Below are 24821 nucleotides of genomic sequence, written 5' to 3'. Positions count from 1 at the left end.
TGGAGGGCACCATGCTGGCTACCCACACAAAGCAAAAGCCCCATAGGAGCCCTACTGTCAGGCATGGTCATGGCATAGGATTGTGATGTCCCCCTCCAGGAAACAGGAAAAAATAAATGTGATTTAGCCTTAAAGAGGAGTCGCAAGGTGACAGCTTTTCCCACAAGAACAACTTCCACCTTTGCCCTTGTAGCCAAAGCCAGCCTTTTGTGGCTCAAGAATTTAACTCCATATCCAGACCTTTATTAGATAAGCTATGCAGGTACCTCCTGAAATTATCTAGTGACAGAACCATTGTTAATGCCACACAGGATGTAGTTCAATTTTCCACCAGAGCCCTCGTAGCCAGTATTATAGCCAAAAGGTGAATATGACTAAAACACTAGAATGTAAACTCAACATCCAGATGTAATCCAGCTTCAGTCCCCTTTAAAGAGACTTGCCTTTTTGGAAAGTAGGCATGTTGAGATCAAACAGAAATGCAAGGACACACCTTTTGTTCCCAAAAGAGAAGACATGCAGCAATCAAGGAGATCTTCCTTTCTTCCCTTGTTGCTCCACAGGCTTCAGGAGCAACATACCTTTTTGGCACAGACCATCACCAGGAATCCAAACAGCACAGCTCAAACCAAGCCAGATAGGCAATATTCTGACACCAACTGGATCTCAGAGGAGGGTGGGGGTGGCTCCAACTAGTCTCCATTTGGGAATGGACAATTAGTCCCTCCAAACAGTGGGACATGGCTACATGACAGAACTTGTTTGGGTGTCTCAGAACAGTGTCTGCCCATCCTCAACCTCAAGGTCCATTCAGAAGCACTGAATAATAAAAGCAGCCATGGCCCATTTACTGGAGAAAGGGGCAATGGAATCTGTTCCTCCACAAACCAGATTGTACAGAATAGACTCAATCTTCTTTGTGTTTCCTAAAAAGGGAGGAAAGCTGCAGGCCCTGTTGGACCTCAAGTACCTGAACTAATTTGTAAAATAGCACAAGTTCTATAGGAACACCAAAGATCTGCTGTTTCTTAGCCTTGGCCCCCAGATCTTTACCAAACTGACAATTGTGGCATGCCTCTGCCTGCAAAGGATCCATATAAAATCATCAGGTCATCTTCCCTTCCCAGGACTATACAGGACCTATAGACTACTCTGGAATACTTGGAGCTGTACATTTTTCTCAAACTTCTCCAATAGCCACCTTCAATCAACTCACAGGATAGCCCATCTGGGGGTGATCATCTATCCCTGTCACCAGAGAAGATTCTCAAAATCTGTCAAGCAATCTCCATCATTTGAAGATCCACAGCAAAGCTAGCATCACAGTTATGCTTTTCCTGCAACCAGGCTTGGAACCAAGGACTAAATAACTTCAAATGGCAAGCCTAAGCCCTTCTCATAAGTACTGTCAGCACCAAACCCTTGGGCTTATATCCTCATCTCAACAGATTCTTTGGAAGGGCTTCCTTAATCTGTCCACCCATCAATTTCCTTCCTGGCAATTACTCATGGTCTTTTAGGCTTGATCTTGCTCGCTGTTTGAGCCCCTCAAGACAGTTCTACTCCATCTTATTTTGCCCCAAACCACCTTCTTAATTATCATCAGCAAAAGCAAGATTTGTTTGAGCTCAGTTTCTTATCAGTTGACAAGAATTCCTCCATTTTCCATAAGGAGAGAGTTCATCATGAAAACAGATTAGCCTTTCTCCAAATGTTAACACCATATTCTACAGAACCCAACAGGTCTCCCACTTTTTGTCCTACGTTTGGCATTCTCAAGAGCATATTTGGCATAAGATAGATATTTGGCAGGCATTCAAAGAATAGAAGCAATTAGACAATCTTAACAGTTTACTTGTTTTCACCCTATGCCCAAGGAGGAAAAATGGCCTCACAGCTGCCCAGTGGCATGCTGAATCAAGGCCTGTATAGCACTGCCCTATGAATCCCAGCACTTACCCACTCCATTGCACATCACACTGCATTCTGCTAGGGCTAGCATTGCTGACATCTGCCAAGCAGCCAGATGATCATTGGCTTCCATGTTAATGAGGCACTATAAGATAGATGCACACACTTCAGCTGAAGTAGCCTTTGGAAGAAGGGTTCTCCTGAACCTACTGCCTCATGACTAGAGAGTCATCTTTACTTCAGCTTGCCCTTAATTCATACGTAGCTTTTGCACATCCTGCAGAATGGATTTTTTCCATGCCACGCTGAGAATGGAACATTGGTTTCTTACTTTGAAAGTTTCTTCTTGTTTGGTACATAAACACATCCACTGCCAAATCCAAGTTATGTTTTCATTTTATTCAAGTAGCTGTCTGCTTGCACATACAAAAACTTCCAACCTAACTCTGTACCAGGCTATGCCTCTATTTGCTTTTCTTACTGCTGGGTGGTCATTTTCTCTTTTTTCCTTGCTATACCTAATTTTTTTTACGAGATTTCTTCTGCTTCAAGTGTGGATATGGTACAGAACTGAAGGAAGAGCCAGAAGGGGAGGGAGAGGATAAACAAATCACCTGGTCATAAGTCTCTGCCTTGGCTGCATGAAAGAAATACAACTCACATAGTGTCTCTACATGCCAAGAAGGAACCTTCATGGTAAGGAACCAGTTTTCTGATCTCTTGACTGAATATTTTGCAAATGAATTTGTTATAGATTCTGGGGAAGCATTTCTTCCTACTGCCATTTTTTATCTCATGGGGTTAGCATAAATGTGCTAAAATAAGGTGTAGGACCTTAGATTGAAGCATGTGCTTATGCAACAATTGGATACATCTTATGAGAATAATTGTCACTCTTTAGCACTACTGGCATTTGTTGTGCTGAAACAGTAATTTTCTAAGGATCATCTTGGTAACTTCACCTAAAGAACAATTTTGACAAATTGTTTTTCGGCTTAAATAGAAGTATAAAAATTGATGCGCTACTAAGAAGCCATCTTCTCCCCTTTTTAAATAATAAAAATCTGTGTCTATTTAGAAATAGAACAAGAAATATCCCTAATAAAAGCTTGATTGCTTGGTGTGTCTTCAATTTCAGATATTGTTAGTGGAGCTCTGAATAAACTTAAATCTAACAGAACCCCCTTCACTACACCTCAGAGAGACAGATGTGGTAGGTATGGTGCATTTGCATGAAGCACTTCATACCATGTCCCCAAGACTTGTGCGTTATATAATGAGACTATGCCTGGATAGTGCGTGACAGATTACTATAACAAAGAAGTCTGTAGTACTGATTTGCTTGCACTTATCCTTAGAATTGCTGTCACACTGATAGTAATGGGTTGAGTTCCAGAGTTAGAAAATGGGCTGCTTTTTGCTAATGCATACTAAATTTGAGTGATGTAGTATTCAGCCATGTTAATTACTAAAGAAGCAATCCCAGCTTTGCTCCATGCTCCTTCAGAAATATTGCTCTTCTAAGTAAATTTAGTCAATGTGATATTCTTACCTAGCATTGCAAAGAGTGCATGGCTTTCAATGTTTATCACCTGCAAGGGGAGATGCGACTTTTTAGAAATTGTGGAAGTTTTTTTTTTTAAAACAGGAACTGAGAGACTTCAGGTATTTATTTGACTAATCCTATATGTGTACTTGGAAGTAAGTATTACTGAGTTCAGTGGTACTTGGTCACTAGCGTGTATAGGATTACCACCTGACAGCATAAACTCATACATGTCTGCTCAGAAGTAGATCCTATAGAGTTCACTGGTTTATTCTTGGGTTATTGTGCATAGGATTGAAGCCTGAATCTAGTAGCTTTTAGACAATGTGCAAACTCCATGTTTATAGTATAGATAGCACTAGAGAAACTAATTCATGTATGTATATGACCAAATATACTAAAGCAAAGTATACAAAAACATGGAGGCCATAGAGAACTATATGTCCTATAACTCAGTCCAAATGCCATATTCCCTCTTGGCCAATCTTCCAGTAGTTGAATGGCAACAGCGATTGGGATCAAAATGAGCGGATGGGGTTGCCCCACACTTACAATAAGCACTGCACATGCATTCAACGTATGCAAACTCAGGCTCCCTCTCAAGCCTAGCTGTTAGAAGGGGAGAGGATTAACTCTTCCACTCTGCACAAATTGCCCCCTCACTGCAACAAGTAGGCTTGGGAACAAGCTTTCAGCACACAGAGAGGGTGGAGTTAGTTCTCTCCAGCTGTGACCCCTCCCCCCAAATGCCCTGTTCTGCAATTAAGCTTTTAAAATGTCTGTTGGCTCAGAAGGAAAGAACAAGGGTTGTTTCCAATAAATGATTCATAGCTACCTAACAAGTTTGCCCCAGCAAGGTGTCATTCTCATATTCAACACTTGAACTTTTAAAAACTTGATTGTGTTATTATGGGATTGGGATTTGTAGCACTACATATCTCCGCAAGAAATCTAGATGTAAATCGAGGAGGTGTAGAATGGCATGTGAAAGGCCTCTGTCCCCTAATTCATGCCTCATACCCCTGATTTATTGGGATACAAGGAGGTCATGAGCAAAGTCTGGGAATAAACGTCACAGCTGTATGTCCAAGGCCAAGTTGTGTCAAAAATCACCTGAGGGGGGAACCAGCAACCTGGGTGATGGGAAGATAATGATCTAATAGGTATAAGTTGCCCTCTCCCAGGGGGTCTTTTGGATATAAATATAGGACTCCTAGATCAGGGAGATTAAGCCTGAAGGGGGCTGCAAAAGCTTCCAAGTGACACCAAGATAAAAGTCTCAAAGCAAGATCACTCAACAGCCGTAACTCCTCCCAGGCAAGAAAATCCTAGCTGTACTATTCAAAGGCTTCCAGCCAGTGAGAGAAACGTAAGACCAGAGCAGGGGGTGGGGTGGGGGGGAGAGGCAGAGACCTGTTAGCTACTAGTTTCGTTTCAGAGTTTTATGCTTGCAAACAACAGCCTAAGCATAAACAGTTTGCTTAATAAACCATTTAACTTCTTCACCACCAGATGTGTTCATTGCCCTGTTGAAATCTTGAACTTAGTTGTCTTGTGCTTGGCCAGGGCTAGGCATTTGGCAATACAGGAGTCTAATGGTTCCCCAGTTTCATTCTTCGCAAGCTTATCTGACATTAGAGCAGCTGAGTCAGTAGCAGCGAAAGGGCTCTTGATACTTCAGGTCTGCAGCAGGTCATCTGATTTCACAGAGGAGCTTGCATGCCTAAGGTCAGGCAGGTGATTCAATTATAAGAATAACACAGGTAGGCCCATAGTGACATTCAGGTTATCATACTGAAAGGTATCAAAGGACAAAGCTGAAACAGTGGCTTAATAACTACACCCAATTATTGAATTCTTCAGTATGAGAGGATGGATTTTATAGAACTATTCTGATTTTTGAAAAAAGTGATAGGCAAAACTAGTTCTCTTTCCCCTCCCCCCAGCAAAAAAAAGTTTTGTCTCTTTTCCTGGATGTTTGCATAATTAATTGCAGGAGAAAGCAACCAACTGCTTGTTTAAAATATTTGCTACTTATGCTTTCTATTAACCTCTGCCTCTTGTGATTTCACATATTAAATATATATGAGTGTCACACCTGCTCTAACTACTGGTACAAATATATAGTTCCACTGTTCCAACTGTACAACAGTTATATCTTGTGACTGTTTGTCATTTAAGGCTTTTATTACAGCTGTTACTTTCTTTACAGCCTTTCCATCAGTGACTCCAGTGATTGTTACTCCAAAGTTTAAGCGTAAATATCCAGCTGACTCCTGTCAAGGTTTCTCTAGCAAGAAAAGGCGATCTATCAGGCATAATCTGGCTCTTGAATTGCTACCAAGTAGCCTTTTTAGCATTAGCTCAACACCTGGATCAGGTAAAATCATTATTATTTAAATAATGTCTCTGGCATAATTAATTCAGATTTCTGTCCCTTCATGATATTTCTCTTATGCCTTTACAAAAGTGCAGTGTTACTGCAATCAAGCACAGCTACATAAAGATTACTGATTTGTGTTTATTCTTTGTGTTCCCAAATTGTATTTTAATCCCTATGTAACTGCTTTCTCATGCATTGGGCTATGGATGAGGACTGAGACCCATGGGAGAAGTTTCACTAACATATGTGCACAAAAAGGCAAAAAAAAAATACGGATATGAGAGTGGATGAGTTAAGCTCAAGAGAGACTTCTATCTTCAAGAAGAACTAATTTTAAATCATTTAAATAAACAATATCTGTTGAACAAATTTTATTAGATTTTACCATAACTTGTCAGGAAACAGTGGAGGCCCAGATCCTAGATTATTAAAAAGGGGAATTAATTTAAATTATCGATTAAACATCTCTCTAATTCTATTCCACAGCTCAATTTGAAACAAGCCCATGTGTATCTCTTGAGGCATCTCAGAGTTCAGTGTCTACCTCAGTTACTAGTGAAAAACACCCACCTAGTCTTGGAAGTCGAAGAAGCAAAAGAATTGCCAGCAAAAAAATACACAGGTAAGTTTGCCAAGATATTACAGGAACAGAGAGGAAATGCTACCTCTGTTTTATGGTACTTAAAGAAGTCTGTATAGATTTTGATATTTAAATTTTCCAAATGAAATCAGCTGAGTTTTGTGGTCTTGGTTCTTTGAAAGCTAGAGTTTATATTTTGGTTCCCATCTCTATGCGTTGTCAAATGTATTTTTAAATTGCATAACGTAGTAGGATTTTGTGCAGTGTTTCATATTATCTTTCACTATTTAATTATGAATGCCCTGTTTTATCCTTGAGAGACTCCTGCTGAGTTGGAGCCAAATTTAGCAATTCGTAAATGGAAGGATTTTCTGTCTACAGAAAGCTTTTATCTCTAATGGAGGGATTCCATTGGTGGAAGAGCGAAGCTGTCAATGTTCAGACTTCTTTTCCTCCCCTTACAGCTCCACCACATTATTCAGTGAGAATTCCCCCAACCCTCCAGAGCAGGTATTTGGAGAGCATAAAGGACTGCAAGGTGTATTGGCAAAAGTTGCCTCCCCTACCCTTTTCTGCCAGTAGGAGTGTCCTTGAGTAGAACTCTACCCGGGTTGCTCCCACTGGCCGGAGCAAAATCTAGATCCTAGTCAAAGTATATAAATTATTAGACTTTAATAGCTGAGTATCGGAGTTCAGTACAATGGATACTCAGCTTATTTCTCCTTCTTTTCAGGGCTGAGTCTGGAAAAATGGGTTGCTTTTCTCCTAAGATTAGTCGGAAAGAAATGGTGCGCAGATCATTGCGATTAAAGTTCATTCTGGGAAGAAGCAGCAAAGAGGTACTATTTTACATCTCATTACTGTATTTCACTCTAACAGAAGTGATTACTTTCAGACTCGTGGACCTTCCAGTTAATATTGTTTATTGCAACTGTAGAGATTTTTAAAATATTAACAATTTAGATGTGCCTTTAAATAATATATTTCCCTAATCCATAAGGTCAGACCCTGCTTTTATTTGTTTGAATCTCCTGAATTCTTGTTTTATTAGTTTTTATATGCTTATATATTACTGGTTTATTGGCTTTATGTTGCATTTTTGTTTTAAGGATATTGTTTTTTATATTCCACACTGCATAGAGATTTGTAAAATATTAAGTGATTTATGAATGCTTTTAAATAAATAAAAGCTGCAGATTCCATGCAGAAAATATCTGATATGCATGGGGGGGGGCTTCTCTTGATGAGTTATCCTGTTCCATTTGTAATCTCTAGGTTCCAAAGGCATTTTCCAAGCTATTTATTTGTAGAGCTTTTAATAAGGGGTTGAAAGGTTAATTTACATGATGAAGGATGTGTGGTAAATGTTCCAAAGTCTAAATGTTGCATGATGAAGTCATATTAAGCCTGTGAAGATCTTTGCTACTGCTATTTCTGTCTCATGCTCACCCACTCAACTCCCAAAAGCTGATCCCTGTCTGCATTCGTCTTCTATAGCCCTTTGGTGTTCATCCCTTGCCATCTGGGACTCTTTCCAGCTGTAATCCGTTATTCCTTTTAGACTTTTGTCTCAGGAGCCTGTGGATTGTGCTGCTACTAATACAACTGTCATGAATTCCCAAACATACACTGCCTTTCTCCATTCTCATGTGGGTACAGAGAAAGAGAGAGGCAAGCTTTTCATTGCATTCCCAGCTAAAATATATGCTGGGGCAGTATCCTTTAATTGAAATGCTGTCCTTAAATTGTAAAAGTACTGAAATATTTCTGGGGTCTACATAGAATTAACTGTGTTTTTTAAAATCCTAAAAAGAATACTGCAATGGACCATCCACCTAGCAACAGATCTGAAAACATTGGCCGTCGACTTGCAAGTCAACAAAATGTGGAAAGTGTGGTTGATAACGTAAAGACAGTTGCTTTATTAAGCCCATGTATTGGTGAATCTATAAAAAAAGGTAAATATTGAAGGTTTACTGCTGAAAGTGTCAGAGACTGCTCACTGTATTAAAGATAAAATTACCAAGCGTACAGAACAAGAAGTATTGCTAAAGAAGAGTAAGCATGGCTTCTGCAAAGGTAGACTTTACTGGTTAAACTTAAACTGGTTAAAGAACAGGAAGCAGAGTAGGAATAAATGGACAGTTCTCAAAATGGTGGGATGTACGAAGTGGGGTTCTTTCAAGATTCTGTATTGCGACTGGTGCTTTACAAGTTGGTTCACTGCTCTGCCTTGAATCTGAAGTCAGGGCTGAGCAATGAACATGTTATAAAGCATTCAGATAATTTGGTTTGAGGTGGCCAGGTTTGCTGATGACACCAACATTTTAAGAGTAGCAAAAACATTTTAGCTGCTTTCATAGGGACCATCTTGCTTTCTGATCTTAAGATAGGCAGTGACTATTAGGGCTAAGTGTTCGGGTCACAGATCTTTCTCAGCATTAGTTTAGAGAAAGAGCAGAGCTGAACTGAGCTGATATCAATATAGATTCATCTTCTGAAGGAATACAGAGAGTAGCATTAGTGGGAATCAAAACAGTAGCATGGTGTGCATGTCTTTCTTTTCCTAGTGAGATGAAGATGGTGGTGCATCTAGGGGCAGTTCACAGACGAATGTGCACACATGTATTTCTCATCATAAGCGATTATTTTTCAGGAACACCTAATCTCTTGTGTGTGGAGTGGGCGTTATGTCTATTATGTCTGTATATAAGACCATAACAAATGATATAGTCCTTTTTTGTGCTTAAATTTGAGTATATCTGATAACATTCCTATGAATCTTGTTCCCCTCCCCAAACACTGGGATCCCCTTTCCCCTCTCCCTTACTGAAACCTGAAATGGCACTAAAGATTGAGGCAGAGATCACCAGTTCAGCAGCTGCTGCTGTGTCCCCATGGTAAGGAAGAACATAAGGGTGGTGTGGCTGCTTTCCTCTGGTAGCTTCCTTTACTCTCTGCAGGCAAACATGCAAGTGTCTACTTCAGAGTTCGGCAACCTTTTTGGGCCTGTGGGCACATTTGGAATTTTGAGTGTGTGCTGTGGACTCTACCTCTCTGGTTGCTTCTCTCCTTATCCCAGACAGGAAGAGAGAAAACAGCACAATTATTTTCACTTTTCCTTTGGGTCTGGGTAAAATTTGGATTTAAGTAGAGTTACAACAGACTCTCTTGAATTTGCATAATTTTACACAAGCCCCTAAAAGCCATTGTCAAATTACAATTTATAGTGTGAACTGTATAGTAAAAAAAACAGTTTTTTGCCAGAACCACAAAAACATGGATCCAAGGCACAGATCCGCATATTTTTTACATAGGATGACCACAAAACTATCTATTTATTATTATTGATCTATATACTACTTATATGCCCTGATGGCTTCTAAGTAGTTTATAACATAAAATCAATTATAAAATACATACATAAAATTCCCTATTACAATTCAGTCAGAATATTAAAACATCCATATTTAAAATACACAATAAAACAAACCAGTTCTTATTCAATCAGAAGTTCAAGTGTAGGGAATGCTCGCCTAATAGGTGTGTGTCCAGGAACCATTGGAATGCCAGTAGTGGAATATATCTGTGGACCCTGAGATCACCTAGGTTTTTGAATAGATCGTTTTGTGAAATTATGAGGATCTATTAATATTCATACCTCAGATCATGTTGTTGCACCATGGCAACACTAGAAAGCACCAGATCTGTGATTTTTATAGTTCAGTCAGTGAAGAAATTTTACTGTTCTCTCTCTCCTGACTCCTGTGATATTACACTTTCTCGCCACTGGCCAGTCCAATTTCCTTTCCCTACTACCTTCTCGATTGCTCTGCTTTCTGTTGCTCAGAAAGCCTGATCTCAGCCTTGGACAGCAGATACAGCAAAACAAGGAAGTGGGAAAGAGCATTTCTTTTCTGACATCCACCTTTATTCTATATATTTTCCAAGAGAAAAAAGGTAACCATCATTATACCTCATGATTAAAAGGACAGTGAGTGGGTGCCAAAGTCTTTAAAGGTGTGCACCACTGCACAGACAGGCATTACACTAACAATTCCAGATCTAATTACGGTGCTGTTATATGGGACTATAGTTTTAATGCAAATTTAATCTGCAAGATTATAACTTTCTGTTTTTTTAAAGATTCCAAAAACATCAGCAAATCAGAGGAAAACTTGCAAATTCGAAACCAACATAATGAAGCACGCTTCCGAATCTCCTGGACTGGCCCAAGAACCACAGGATCTGAGGAGACTAATAATAATGCTACTAATTTAATGGCTTGTTTTAAAGCAGAAACCTCTTCATCAGAGCCTGCTCTTAAAGCTAGGAAACCACCAGTGATTTCTGTTAAATCTAGGCCTGCTGATGCTAGTACTGGACCAGAAAGCAATAAACAAACATCCTTTTGTGAGGATGAAAATAATTTGACTACAGATACTTTACTGAAAATTAAGAAAGCATTTTCTGAATCCGGAAGCAACCTTCATAAACTTAATTTTGAAGGCTCTGTTTCAAATAAATTAACGCAAGGAGCAAGCTTTTCAGAACTCAATCTAGAGGGAGAGCTCTCTAAAGCTAAAGTTCAGAAAATGTCAAATGTAGAACAGAAGACTCGGTTTGCAAGCTCTGCTAATAAATCTAATGCCACTGACAAACATCTGCCAAGTATGGAGCAAATCAAAGCTGTAGATGCGTCGCTCTTCCAAAATACTACAGAAACTAATAATCCAATCCATGAGTTTAGCATAAGTAATGGATCAATAAAAGAGGACCAAGTCACTACAGTGACATCTCCAGGGACACACTTAAATAGTACAAATACCCTGAAAAAGGAGACATGGGAATCAAATGAAAGAAGTGTTGAAGAATTTAAATACTGTAATTCAGAGAGAGATACTAAAGAATGCCTTGAAACAGGAGAACTTCTCTCTCAATTACCAGAAGATGGAGAAAGGAGCAGCAAACGGTACTTACGCATGGAAACTCAAGAGAAATCTCAGCTTTCTCCTTCAGGAAAGGTTGCTGACCATATACATTGGTTCAACAAACTTTCATTAAATGAACCACATTCTGGAACCAAAACCAAATCGCCACTTAAGTTTCAACGTACCCCTGTCCGTCAGTCTATAAGGAGAATGAACTCCCTCTTGGAAGCTAATAAGCAGTCCATTACTTGTAAAATAATAAAAGCTGGTGGTGACTGCCCCTCTCTTGTTAAATCAGTGAGTTATGAAACTGCACTGTCCGCCTGTGTGGAAAGTATCTCCAATACATCTACAGCATCACTGTCCTCTTCTGAATCGGTCTGCAGACAAATGTCTACATGTGATCAGTTTGCTCTATCTTCCAAATCCTACCTGCAACTAATATATCCGTTACAGCGAGCCAGCAGGCCTGGTGAAACTTGCAGAGAGACACTGACCACCTATCCTCAATCCAAGTCTGCCCTGGAGGACCTAACTAATTATGAAGTACCAAAAACTGTTAAAAACACAAGCATAAATCTTTTAGTTTCTACACCTGACAAATGTCTTCTCAGGAAAACATTGACAGAAAAAAGGGCTTGCTATAAAGGGTCTCCAAAGAACCCAATGGCCACAGCCAAACTCGTTCCGGTTGTTAAACCTCTTGACTTATAGGTTTAACAGCCCAATTCTAGGCATGTTTCCTATGGACTTCAGTGGTCTTGCATCTAGGTTTGCATGTTTAGGATTGGAGCCAAAGTCTATAATTTGTCTTAAACGATCAATCTGTTTCATTCGAAAAACTAAGAATTTGTTTAGTTTCTGTTTTTAAATAGGTTTCTTTCTTGAATTCAGAGGAAATGTAAGTTGCAGCTGAAACTTGAATAAGTTCTGTTGGGTAGCATTTACCTTGTAGATTCTAATAGGTATTTGCCTTTTATATTTTGACTGGATTTCTTTGCCGGGGGGAGGTTGAAAGTGCTGCTGGCTACTGTTAATTCAGATTTCAAAAACTGCAAAGAATCTGTTAGTTGATCTTCTCTAGAAAACTAAAAGATTAAAATTGCATTTGTAGGAAGTAATCATTTACAAAGTATATTTCTGCTTATACTTGCAAGTCTTAGTTCATAGGCCTGAGTCTTGAAATATAGTCACAGTTCCTACAACTGTTGAATATCTGTAATGCTTGTATCTGGTACTGGTGCTGAGGCAAAAGCAACTGCTTAGAAACTAGCAGCTTCTGTACTTCTACCAGGAGATGCATTTTTTGTTGATGCAAATAAATAGCCACCAAATAAAATGTTAGGCATGTTAAGCAACTATTTAATTGTAGGTGGATGCACATTGAGGAGCCCAGCACAATAAATGGTAAAATATTCCAATGCTGCTGGATGTATATTTTCTCTTGCCAACGGGGGATGGGGGAGTTGCAAAAACTTGCAAGTCTTAATTTTTTTAGAGTAATGTGATAAAGCAAACCACATGATTCAAAATAGTAAAATATATTGATAATGCCATTGCAATAAAAAACTCTGTAAAGCCATACTGTTCATTTGCACAGGTATTCTGATCATTTTGCTATGATATTGAAACTGTTTGCTTTTGTTTTTCAGGGCATAAATTATTTAAACTTGAAATTGATTTTTATTTAGCTTTTCTGTGTACTTTGATTTGTGATAGGAGTGCTAAAAAGTGTCTTTTTTTAAAAAAAACATATTTTTTCTTCTAATTTGTGTGGTTCTGGTTGCAGTGACCCATTCTAAATTTACTATGCTTGTGCATTTAATGTATAAAATGAAAGGCCGCTCCTTTACTAGACCACCATGTTAATTATGAAAATGTCCATCTAAGACCACTTTGATTTTTATTTTCTTAGTTTCACTTTTATACTTCTCAAGTTTATCTGCATTGTTATTTATTACTACAACATTTATTTATATCCTGCTTTTGAGGATATAAATCCTTCCATGGTGGCGTACAACTGCCATTAGAATACATTTTTATAACCACACAGAAGACAAGGCTAAGGCTGTACACTACTTCCAGGGAGAGGTAGTATATCTCTGAATACCAGTTGCTGGGGAACATTATTGAGAGAAGACTATTGTGTGCATGTCATCCTTGTGGGCTTTCCTATAGGCATTTGGTTTGCCACCATGAGACAGAATGCTGGATTGGATGGGCCTTATCCAGCAAGGCTCTTATTTTCTAAAGAAATCAGCATAAAGGAGCTGTGTGACCAGTACTATAGTAGCAAATTCAGAAGTTCTGGGTCCCTTTATGATAGTCACAGCCACCACCAAAACTTTTTTTTTTGCTGCTGCTGGGTTGAGAATGAGATCCTTGTTAATGACTTCCCCACAATAACAGATGTCCCCAGGAGCCAATAAGCACAAAACAGGGGACTACTAGTTACTTTAAAGAGTCTTCTCAGTGGCTGACTTCTTTCATTCTGATTGGCTCCAGTCAGCAGGAAAGGACAAGGAAGCATGTTAGAAGACTCTTCCTAGTGACTAACACATTCTTTCATGGATGCCAGTGAGGTCTCCATGTGGGTTACAGTCCCCAATCAGCTCGAGACAGGAACCTGTCATAATTTTTTTCTGGCTCCTCCCCTTCTTACTGAGGTGATGCCAGTTCTGTTCCTGTCTCAGCTCGGGCAACAACCTTTGGCTGTTTTTCTCTAACTTCTATGACTATCAGCCTTCGGCTCCTCTTTTTCCTTCGCTCTTTCTATATTTGATTTCGTACTCTCTGTATTAACTAGTTAAAAAAAAGAGAGAATTATTATCTCTACTCTTCCTTTCTTATCCCTATTTTTCTCTCCTGTCCGACATATGGAAACAACACAATCTTCTCAGACTGCCAGGACAAAAACCCTGAGAGGAACAGGGCAGCACACAGTGGCTACTGTGGTCGGTTCCCGGCAAGGCCATAAGGGGTCAGGGCAGCACTCAGCTCCTGCTGCAGTCAGTTCCCGGCTGCCGTCTGTCCCGCCATCTGAGAAAAAGGAGGGACACAAAAAATCGGGGCAGCACCCAGCTCCTGCTGTGGTCAGTTCCCTGCACACATTGGATATGGCGGCGAAGGCTCCAGCTGACGCGCATCATCCGGCCAGGGAGCATAGGCAAGAAGCCTCACATCAGAGCATAAATTTCGCTGCTACATCGCGGCATAGCTCTAATCGCCCTTCTGATTCGAACACTTGAGGCGGAGGCCTGCTGCGAGAGGTGAGGCTTTCGCCAGTGCCTACTGCCTCCTCAAGCTCGCCAATAACTTTTCCCGCTGAAAATGCGGCGGCGACCATCTTGAGTAGCACGCAAGAGGCGTGCTCGATAGAGCCCGCAGTCCAGCACCATCTACTGGAGCAGCTGGAGCACAGCAGGTCGGAGGACGACGAAGTGATGGAAGCCCAGGCGCAGTATGGCCCACCCACTTCTCCACCCCAGCTCTCTCCTCAGCCTATGCCAGCTTCCTTAATAACCTCTTCAATGACGCTGGCACAATTATTTTTGCCTGATGTAATCCGACAACTTAAGCAGGCGCTATTAGAGGAGGTCCCACAACTTAAGGTGATGCCCCACAACGCCCCACAACGACCACAGTCTCCGCCAGTAGCCGCCCCCCCATGTAAGAGACCACGTCACGTAGTCAGACAGCCTTCCCCTGACCCGACTTTGGTGGCCGTGGGTAGCGGGTATTGTGAGCAGGATCACCAGAATGCCTTATCAGAAACCGATTCTATGGGGTCCAGGGATGACGGAGAATGGACCGACGCCTCAGATACAGAGGCTCAAACTTCGGTCAGACTATTTTTGGAAGTTCACTTTGAACCATTGTTAAAAAAGGTGATCGCTTCCCTGGACCTGACTGCTCCTTCGGAGGAACAACCTACATCCTCCAGACAGGCTATGGTGCTGCCTACTGTAAAGATTGGGCCCAAGGGCATTCCCTGCCCACCTATGCTGTTGACTAATATTCAACAGGAGTGGGAATTACCGCTATACCCAAAAAGGGGGACTAACTGGGCCAATAGACTGTATACCTTAGAACCCAGTGTCATGGAGCAGTTGCGAGCCCCAGACATAGATGGGCCTATTACTGCTCTCCTATCACATTCCATCTTGCCACGGGATGGGGATGCTCATCTTAAAGATCCGATACAGCGTAAGTCAGATCTGGCACTTAAGCGAGTGCATGAGGCGATGGCGATGTCCATAAGAGCCTCGGTAGCAGCCTCAGTATTCTCTAGGGCATCACTGCTGTGGATTGAGGACCTAGCCCAAAATCAAGATCTAGAGGTTTCCAAGTTACGAAAGTCCATTTTGAAACTCTCACGCTGCATCGCTTTCGTAGCAGACGCTACCATGGACTCCTCACAATTTGCAGCCAGGGCTATGGCCACGGCAGTTGTAGCCAGACGCCTAGTATGGCTTTCGCACTGGGATGCGGACAATGCATCCAGATTTAATCTAGCCACGGCTAAATATACAGGTGGAAAATTGTTTGGGGAAGACAATCTGGCAGAAGTTTTGGTGGACAATAAAAATAAAAAGAAAGTGATGCCCTCACAGGGTAAAGACGAAAAAAGGCCATTTCGATGCTATACCCCCACTTTTCAGACACGCTCCTTTCGTGGCTCAAGGCCCTTCTTTAGTAACAGACAGAGGGACTTCAGAGGCTCCCGTTTTCCTTGGCAAAACCAGAAGCCTCCTCAGAGATTCCACCAGAATAGACAACAATCCTACCAGACTAGGCAGCAACGTCAACCACAACAACGCTTCTGACTCTATAGCTGTAGGCGGTCGACTCAATTACTTCCTGAACCAATGGCAGACAACAACAAAAGACAAATGGGTCCTGAGCATTATCAAAGATGGATACAGACTAGAGTTACACCAGTATCCACCCCCACGTTTCGTCTTCTCTCACAGACCGTTTTCACCACAAAAACACGGGACATTCCTAAAAGAAATAGAGCACCTTCTACAAATCTCAGCCATAGAACCTGTCCCAATAACGGAACGGTTTTCAGGAGTATACTCCCTCTTCTTTTTGGTGGCAAAAAAGGACAATTCGTTCAGGGAGGTGCTCGACCTCAGGTTTGTCAACCAGTTCCTGAAGCGCAAGACTTTCCGGATGGACACAATTGCTTCGATTAGGGAGGCACTCCAACCTCACGATTATTTGGTATCCATAGACCTCAAGGAGGCCTACCTGCACATTCCAATTCACCCCAGACACAGAAGATTGCTCCGATTTACATACAACAACGAACACTTTCAGTACAAAGCTCTCCCATTCGGGCTGACCACGGCACCCAGAATTTTCACCAAGGTGCTGGCAGCAGCACTCTCAGGTCTACGCCTGGCAGGGGTGCACATTTCCCCTTATTTGGACGACCTACTACTCAGGTCCCGGTCGTTTACCCAGGCAAACAAAGACTTAAACTTACATTCAGTTTCCTACAGAGCCATGGGATTTTAGTGAATGTGCTAAAGAGCCACCTCTACCCCACACAATCACTAATACACCTAGGCACGGTGATAGACACCACTACACAAACTATAAAGCTGGCACCACAGAGGATCCAGGCCATCACCGACCTAGCACGCTCCATATGCGGACAACCGAAATCAGACTTGATGCGCCTGGCAAAACTGCTCGGAATGATGGCATCATCTATAGCAGTTACACCTTGGGCCAGGCTTCACTCACGTCTTCTGCAACACCTCCTGATCAAATTCCAGAGAGACATTGCCTCCAGACGACACCGCAAGGTTGCCTTGCCACACGACGTGCATCAGTCACTCACCTGGTGGCATCAGGACTCAAATTTGTCCAGGGGGATCGCGATACAGGAGCCGTCCCAGGCAATAATCACTTCAGATGCAAGCCTCTGGGGCTGGGGTGCCCATTATATGGATCTTTTCGTACAGGGACGTTGGAGTCCACCAGAGGCAGCCAGGTCCATCAATTGGCTGGAACTGAGGGCGGCTCATCTGGCGCTGAAACATTTCTTTCCCAGTCTTCACTGCCCCAATGTATTGATCAAAATGGACAACACGTCGACCAGATCATACATAATGAGGCAAGGAGGGACCCGATCCAAACTTCTCAGCAGAGAAGCAACGTCCATGCTCTCCTGGGCAGAGCATCGCCTTACATCTGTGACGGCGGAATACCTGCAGGGGGCAATGAACGACCGGGCGGATTGGCTTAGCAGACGTCAGATATTCCCAGGGGAATGGGCACTCAACAGAAGTGTCTTCCTGATGGTTCAACAGCAATTTGGAAAACTAGAAGTGGACCTTTTTGCCTCAGACAAAAACTATCAGATCCCTCAATTTTTTACAAGATTCCAGACGCGTGCGGCAGAACAAACAGACGCACTGACGGCGAGCTGGCCACAGCTCCTATTGTATGCGTTTCCACCGACTCCTCTCATAGAGTCCTCAACAAGATCAGGAGGGAGCAGGCACAGGTGGTCCTAATAGCCCCATACTGGCCGAGAAGACTGTGGTTCGCAGACCTCGTCCAGATGTCTGTCAAAACCCCGCTCGCACTTCCAAATCGCCACAACCTGTTACATCAGGGACCGGTCCTCCACCCAGACCCAGTCTGGCTTCAACTAGTCGCCTGGAGGTTGAACGGAGCAGGCTGTTAGCATTACAGATCTCACCTGATGCAACAGCAACTATCCTGGCATCACGTAGACCGTCTACGCTCAGGATATACCAATCCACTTGGGCAGCTTTCCTACGTTGGTGTACAGCTCACGACACCGATCCTATGACGGCATCTGCTCCACATATTCTGCAGTACCTCCAGGAGGGCCTTAACCAGGGTCTACGCCCTAACACCCTCAAGCGTCAACTGTCGGCACTTGCATCCTTTCTATCTTTAGACGAAGGGGTTTCTCTAGCGTCACATCTGTTGCTCAAGAGATTTCTAAGAGGGGCAACCGTTATTAGCCCTCCGGTAGTGCATAGATTTCCTTCATGGCACCTGCATACAGTACTGACTGCACTACAAAAACCTCCATTTGAACCTCTGCAGACGGTTCCTTTGCGAATACTCACCTTCAAAGTCACGTTCCTCATAGTAATCACGTCAGCACGCAGGGTATCAGAGATTCAGGCTCTATCAGTGCTAAAACATCTCTGCACCTTCCATAAGAATAGAGTTGTACTCCAGATCGCTCCTGGATTCATTCCAAAGGTCAGATCTCAGTTTCACCTACGACAGGAGATCGTGCTGCCCACGTTTTGCCCAAACCCTAAACATCCCACGGAAAGGGCATGGCACTCCCTTGATGTGAGGCGGGCATTGAAGGTATACATCAATAGGACAGCAAAGTTCCGTAGATCGGAATCTCTGCTGATATCATTCCACCCTCCGACTCTGGGCCACAAGGTGTCAAACTCAACTATAGCGAGATGGCTGAAGGCATGCATCTCCTTGGCCTACAGATCACTCAGTAAACCCGTGCCGCACGGGATCACGGCGCATTTTACTAGGGCGGCAGCCACAACAGTGGCTTTTTTGGCTAATGCCCCATTGGAGGAGATCTGCAGGGCAGCAACTCGGGCCTCACCTTCGTCGTTTACCCGGCACTACAAAAAGCACTTGTAAGCATCTGCGGAGGCTGCATTTGGTCGTAGAGTTCTACAGCAGGTCCTTAATCAATAGACCCACCCTATGGCCGAGCTTTAGTACATCCCACGTGGAGACCTCACTGGCATCCATGAAAGAAGGTACGGTTGGACTTACCGTGAACGGTGTTTCTTCATGGATGCCATGAGGTCTCCACGACCCTCCCTATGAGGGGCTGGGAATTCCATCTGTACTATGTGCTATCCGATCTTACTCTGTTCGTCTATACCTTTGGATTTCTTTTCTTTCTATGTTACACTGAGGTGAAGTTCCGAGCTAGCCAAGAAAGAGAACTGGCATCACCTCAGTAAGAAGGGGAGGAGCCAGGAAAAAATTATGACAGGTTCCTGTCTCGAGCTGATTGGGGACTGTAACCCACGTGGAGACCTCATGGCATCCATGAAGAAACACCGTTCACGGTAAGTCCAACCGTACCTTCCCCTTTCATGCTGATTGGCTTGTCACAGATGCATTGGTAAATATTAAAAATAAGGATACATGGTAGATCCCAAAGTTATGTAGGACTAACCCTTTTGTGGTTTTCAAGGTAACTAGCATCTTGAATTAAGCCCCAAAGCAGGTAAGCTAGGGCAGATGAGCCAGGCTAGAAGAATTAGGCATTGTATATCCCAAAAGGAAGCAAGAATGTTCCACAACCTGAACCTTCTAAACTACCTTGAAGGCTAAGCCTACAGGAAATGCTTTGCAGAAATCCTAACAGGAGTAGTGCACAAGCTCTGCACACTAGTGGTGAGAGTATGTGGTATGCATAACATAAAGCACACAATGGGGGGCATATTTTAATGTGAAGCGTCCTTTAAAGACTGCTAGTGAATGCGCTTTTATCCCATTTCTCCAGGGAGCTCAAGATGGTATATGTGGCTATCTTACTAACCCATTTAAGCTATGTGATGCACCTGTGCTTGGAACAGCAGCTCTTCCCACTCCTAATTAAACACAAGTTTACTGAAGGAAGATTTGAGATAAGGGGGGGCTTAAGAAGTAACTTGTAATGTCCCCCTCTAATCTTGAGCATTTCCAGCTAAGACCCATTCACATTGCTTAGACACTTTAAATCACAAGCAGAACAAAGACAAAATCTGGTTTTAGGTCCTGCAGGGCCTGGTTCCATTTCTGGTTCACTGTCCTGAGGATGAAGGCATGGCCCTAGCTGGTCTTGCTGCTGTGTGTGCCTGGAATGTGTGTTTTTGTGTTTAGGACAATTTTAATAGGAAGTTTTTGTCAGAGCTTGGAAGTAACTAGTTACAAGTAACAAGTTACTTGTAATTCATTACTTCTTTGAGTAACGAGTGGGTAATTCCTTTACATTTTGATTGTAATAGAACTAGGAGTAATTGTACTACTTTTGTGGAGTAATTGTAACGTTTCCAGAATTACTTTTGGGCATTACTTGGCGGGGGGAGCAGGGGAAGTCTTCTGAAAATCATGTGCCTCAAACTAGGCTTCTGTGCAGTGTCGCTCTTTCCTCATGTTCTGTGGATGGGGAGGAGGCAGAGAGTGAGACGGGGTGGAGTGGAGAAAACAATTATTTTTAAAAATGGATAGTGGTGGTGAAGAATGGAGTGGAGGGAAAAAGGATCTGGAGGTCAAGAACATGGATAAAGGAGGAGAAGGAGGCAGCAGCAGAATGGAGATAAAGAACTGTGGAGATGAAAGATGACAACGTGTGTGTGTGTGGGGGGGTACGGTTCTAAAGGGCAGCCAGGTTGGGCACTGGCCCAAGGGCCCTGGAGCTACAGGAGTCCCTGAGGGGCCCTCCGCTCCCCTTCCATGATCCACACCCCCCACTTACCTGTCAGCTGGCTTTTTAGCATTGACCTTAATGAAGATGGCGGCTGCAGCTTCCCTAAGGTACTGAAGCCGCTGCCGCCATCTTAGTTGATGGCAGAGATGTGCGTGCGTAGCACGCATGTGTGCTATCAACAATGATGGCGGCGGAGGCTTCATTCCCCTTAGGGAAACCACAGCCGCCATCTTCATTAAGGGCAATGGTAAATACTAGGCAGGTAGGGGGGCTGTGGGGGGGTGCACTCACCCACCGACCGGGGGGCCAGGGCAAGCTGATGCCCAAGGGCCCCCACATGTCTGGAGCCTTGTGTGGGGGGGGAGGGAGAGGGAGTGTACTGTGTTTGCACTTGGCACACAAAGTGGCCTCCACCACCCTCTCTGGTTACTGTGCTGCATTTGCAGTATTTTAACTTGTTTGCATCTCAGGGGAAAATGTTTGCTCGAGTGAGTGTCCTTTAGTTGGTGGCAGGGCAGGGTCTGGGAGGTGGATAAGTGAGAGAGATTATGCTGGCTGGCTGAGGGGGGGGTTGCACTTGGTTTGACATGCAAAGATCTGAGTAGTGGCCTCAGCCTCCCTCCCCACCACCTTTACCAGCGGAGAGACCACCATTGCTATCTTATGAATAAAAAGAATTATTCTACTACCTCTGTATGTGTGTGTTTATTTTTAATGTTGTTTTAGGCTACTTAGATGTGCAGCAGCCAAGGCCAGCACCTTGTAGGGTTTTTTTTAAGTAACTGAAATGTAATTGTAGTGATTACTTTAGAGGAAAAATAAAGTAATCAGTTACTTTCAGAGCAGTTGTAATTGTAACAGTAATTACTACTTTTTTGGGCCATGTAACTGTAATTTATTACTTTTTAAAAGTAATCTTCCAAGCTCTGGTTTTTGTGAGCTTGGTAGTATAATGCCATGTTTGTGAAAAGAAAAGGTAGCCCTGCATTCTCAATTTTGGAGGTGGCTATAAACATTTTTTAATTTTTGTGTTTTTGATTTGTTCTAATAAAGGTGTTTCCCAGCTGTGGATTTTAGAGGGTTTTTAAGAGGAAGAGACATAGTTCAATGCTAGAACATCTGTTTTATATGCAGAAAGCCTCCGGTCCAATCCCTTGCATCTCTAGGTAGGGCTAGAAATGTCTGAAACCCTGGAGAGCTGCTGCAAGGCAGTGTAGACAATACTAAGCTAGATGGACCAAAGGCCTGACAGTATAACAGCTTCCTGAATTCCTGTATTTTTATGTTTATGTAATGTTATGTTGATTTATTTATACTCAAAGCTGGTCATAATCTGACAAGCACTATATGGAAAGATTATGATAGTGACAACCCTATATCGCATGCATTTCCCCTTCAAATTCCTCTATTTTTATTTTATTTAGATGATTTGTAATGCACTCTTCATTTAAAAGTAAACTTAGAGTGGGTACAATATAATAAACTTAATAAAAGCCACTTATATAAAACTTTAAAACATCAATGGCAGCAAAACACAAGAACCCAGCAGGGCAAGCATGCTCATTTCCACCAATAACGAGTTAACAAAGACCTGAGTAAAAAAATGCATTTTGAGCTGATCCAAAATCCCATCAGAGTTGGTAACTGTCAAAACTGAGAAGGAAATTCTGCAATGAGGGCACCATTACTGAGAATGTCCTCTTCTGTATTAAAAGTAAGCTCTAGGCTCTGGTAAGCCTCTAAAGTCATGCTGTTCAGATGTATGGCAATTTGGCCCCTTCACTATATGATGCAACTAATTTTCCAAATAATAAATACAACAAAAGTTGATCCCTGTAAACAGTGGCAGAGATTTTTTATGTCATTTTTATGTGAATAAAAATCTTAACAGGAAAGTGTTTCAGTAAGCTGAGAGTTCAGCCTATTGAAGCCTGTGTTGCATATAGCAGCCTTATGTAGGATTGGTTGTGTCCATTATATACAGTGTAAGTTATAATCAAAGTAAACCCAATGAAGTTGGATCTACTGAGTAGAACATAGTTGGATACAACACTATAAGTCACCTGCTCAGCCGTGAAGCTCACTGGGTGACCTTGGGCCAGTCACTGCCTCTCAATCTAACCTACTTGTGAGGATAAAATTGGGAGGGAGCGAACTATGTTTGTACGCCACCTTGAGCTCCTTGGAGGAAAAGTGGAATATAAAAATACATAAAAACATAAACCTAATACAATCAGTAAAAACAATGCTAACAATTTTCCTCATTTGTCTCCCAATTGCTTCTTGGCCCTCCTTGGTCTGGAAGGTTAAGGAGGGATGGCATATCTTGTGAGTAGGTAGCAAATTCTGGTTGGGGGGGGCACTGTGTGTGTGTGTGTATATATATATATATATATATTATATATATATATATATATATATATATATATATACACACATATATATATATATATATATATATACACACATATATATAATACTGTAAATATGGTAAGTGCGGGTTTTTTAGCATTTGAGTGTCTGAAGGTATAAATGAGAGGATGACAGTTGAGAAGGGGTTTTTGGTTGGTTTTGGAGAGGGTTGTAGGGTGGATTGGATTAGGCGGGTAGTGGGGCAGGTTATTGATGACTAAGAAAAAAAGAGTAACACATCATGTGAAACCACACACTTGTTGACTAAACCTTTAAGTAAGCTTGTTATTCCCTGTGTATATAAATAAGTATTTCTTGGTTTACCAAAATGCCTGATCCTTGGCTGGGTTTACACAGACCAGAAGGGTGGGCAGGGCATATACCAAAGCTGGGAAACAGTATCAATGGTGGCAGTGGTGAAGAGATAATGTAACATCATCAGGTATCCAGAGCAACCCAGGGCTGTAATCTTTATAGGCACAAAGATACAGCGGGGTTGAGGTCTGTAAGTGCACCCAGACACAACATAGCAATAAGCCAAGAGGAGACGAAGGCACAGTTTCAAGGCAATATTGTTTACAGGGAGTGTCTGGTGGTGCTGCCTAGCACGTGGATCTTGAGAGATCTTTGCTAGAGCCGGTGAGAGAACCATTAAGAGAGCAGGACCCTGAGGTGGGACCATGACAAGGCAGTGACCACAGGAGGGGTCCTGACAGGGAGAGAAGGGGCAAAGTATATTTCTAGGTGGGCGAAATATATTGGGTGGGTGGACTCCTTGTTTCGGGTGGCTTGGCTCTTGGTTATTTTCTCCATTTTTTCCTGAAGGATAAGGCTATGTACTACCTCCAGCATCAGAATCAATATATATGTGAATACCAGTTGCTGGAAACTGCAGGAGAGGCTACTGTGCTCATGCCTCACTTTGGGCTCCCCGCAGGCATGAGCTTAGCCACTGTGAGTATAGTATGCTGGACTAGATGGGCCTTTGGCCTGATCCAGCAGGGCTCTTACGTTTTGGGTGTTGGCTAGCACTGAGGAGGGCTGTAGTCCAAAACATCTGGAGGACGCCAGTTTGGGGGAGGCTGGTGCAAACGACTGCGGGGATTCCATTATCGCTATATATTAACAGGCCAGGAGGGAACTGGCTCAAGGGGAAGGCGGCGAGTTTCACTAGCCAAGAAGTAAACAAAACCATCTGCCCTCCGCTCTTGCTTCAGGTCCTTATCTCCAGCGTGTGCAATGGGAGGCGAAAAGCCCATCTGCCGGGGCTTGCGTCTGCCTCTGGGAATCCTGGCAACCGTTCACGCACCTGAGACGGGAGAGGAGAAGGATGATGTGGCCGAAGACAACCCCCCCCCCCGCGAACGACTGATTCTGTGTAAGGCAAGCCAGCAGCCTCCCGCTCGCTCTGCGCTTAGCCAAGCAGGTGACGCTCGAAGCGCTGAGAGACACAGAGGCGAGAGCGCGCGGCCCTCTGCCTTTCCCTGTCGAAGTGGTGAGTGCGTCGTCTCCTTCTCTTTTGAAAGAGAGGGAGGGGGGCTCTAATAATACCCCGTAAGGCTGGGCAGCGGGGAGGACTGAGGCGGAACGGGCGAGGG

General features: G+C 42.9%; 2 protein-coding genes across 5 annotated transcripts in view; both read left to right on the top strand.

Moving 5' to 3' along the window:
- Positions 1–12712, top strand: part of ARHGAP11A (Rho GTPase activating protein 11A) — a 28524-nt gene extending 15812 nt beyond the window's left edge. The window contains exons 7-13 of one of the 3 annotated variants that reach the window (XM_061611494.1): positions 3050–3124; positions 5670–5837; positions 6327–6462; positions 7154–7259; positions 8234–8378; positions 9274–9320; positions 10567–10603. In XM_061611494.1, coding sequence (XP_061467478.1) covers positions 3050–3124; positions 5670–5837; positions 6327–6462; positions 7154–7259; positions 8234–8378; positions 9274–9278 — 635 coding nt within the window. In that variant the 3' untranslated portion in view covers positions 9279–9320; positions 10567–10603. Of the gene's footprint in view, positions 1–3049; positions 3125–5669; positions 5838–6326; positions 6463–7153; positions 7260–8233; positions 8379–9273; positions 9321–10566 lie in introns of all 3 variants that reach the window. The other 2 variants (XM_061611492.1, XM_061611493.1) reach the window with 2 other exon arrangements.
- Positions 12713–24700: 11988 nt separating this feature from the next.
- The window catches only part of SCG5 (secretogranin V), a 44815-nt gene continuing 44694 nt past the window's right edge, over positions 24701–24821 (top strand). For both annotated transcript variants that reach the window (XM_061611495.1, XM_061611496.1), the window contains exon 1: positions 24701–24718. The gene's annotated coding sequence lies outside the window, so the exon portion shown is untranslated. The remainder of the gene's footprint in view (positions 24719–24821) is intronic.

This window comes from Rhineura floridana, chromosome 2 (genome assembly GCF_030035675.1).
Source record: "Rhineura floridana isolate rRhiFlo1 chromosome 2, rRhiFlo1.hap2, whole genome shotgun sequence".
NCBI lineage: Eukaryota > Metazoa > Chordata > Lepidosauria > Squamata > Rhineuridae > Rhineura > Rhineura floridana.
The sequence above is the reverse complement of the archived record's forward strand: the minus strand, read 5'-3'. Positions and strand labels throughout refer to the sequence as shown.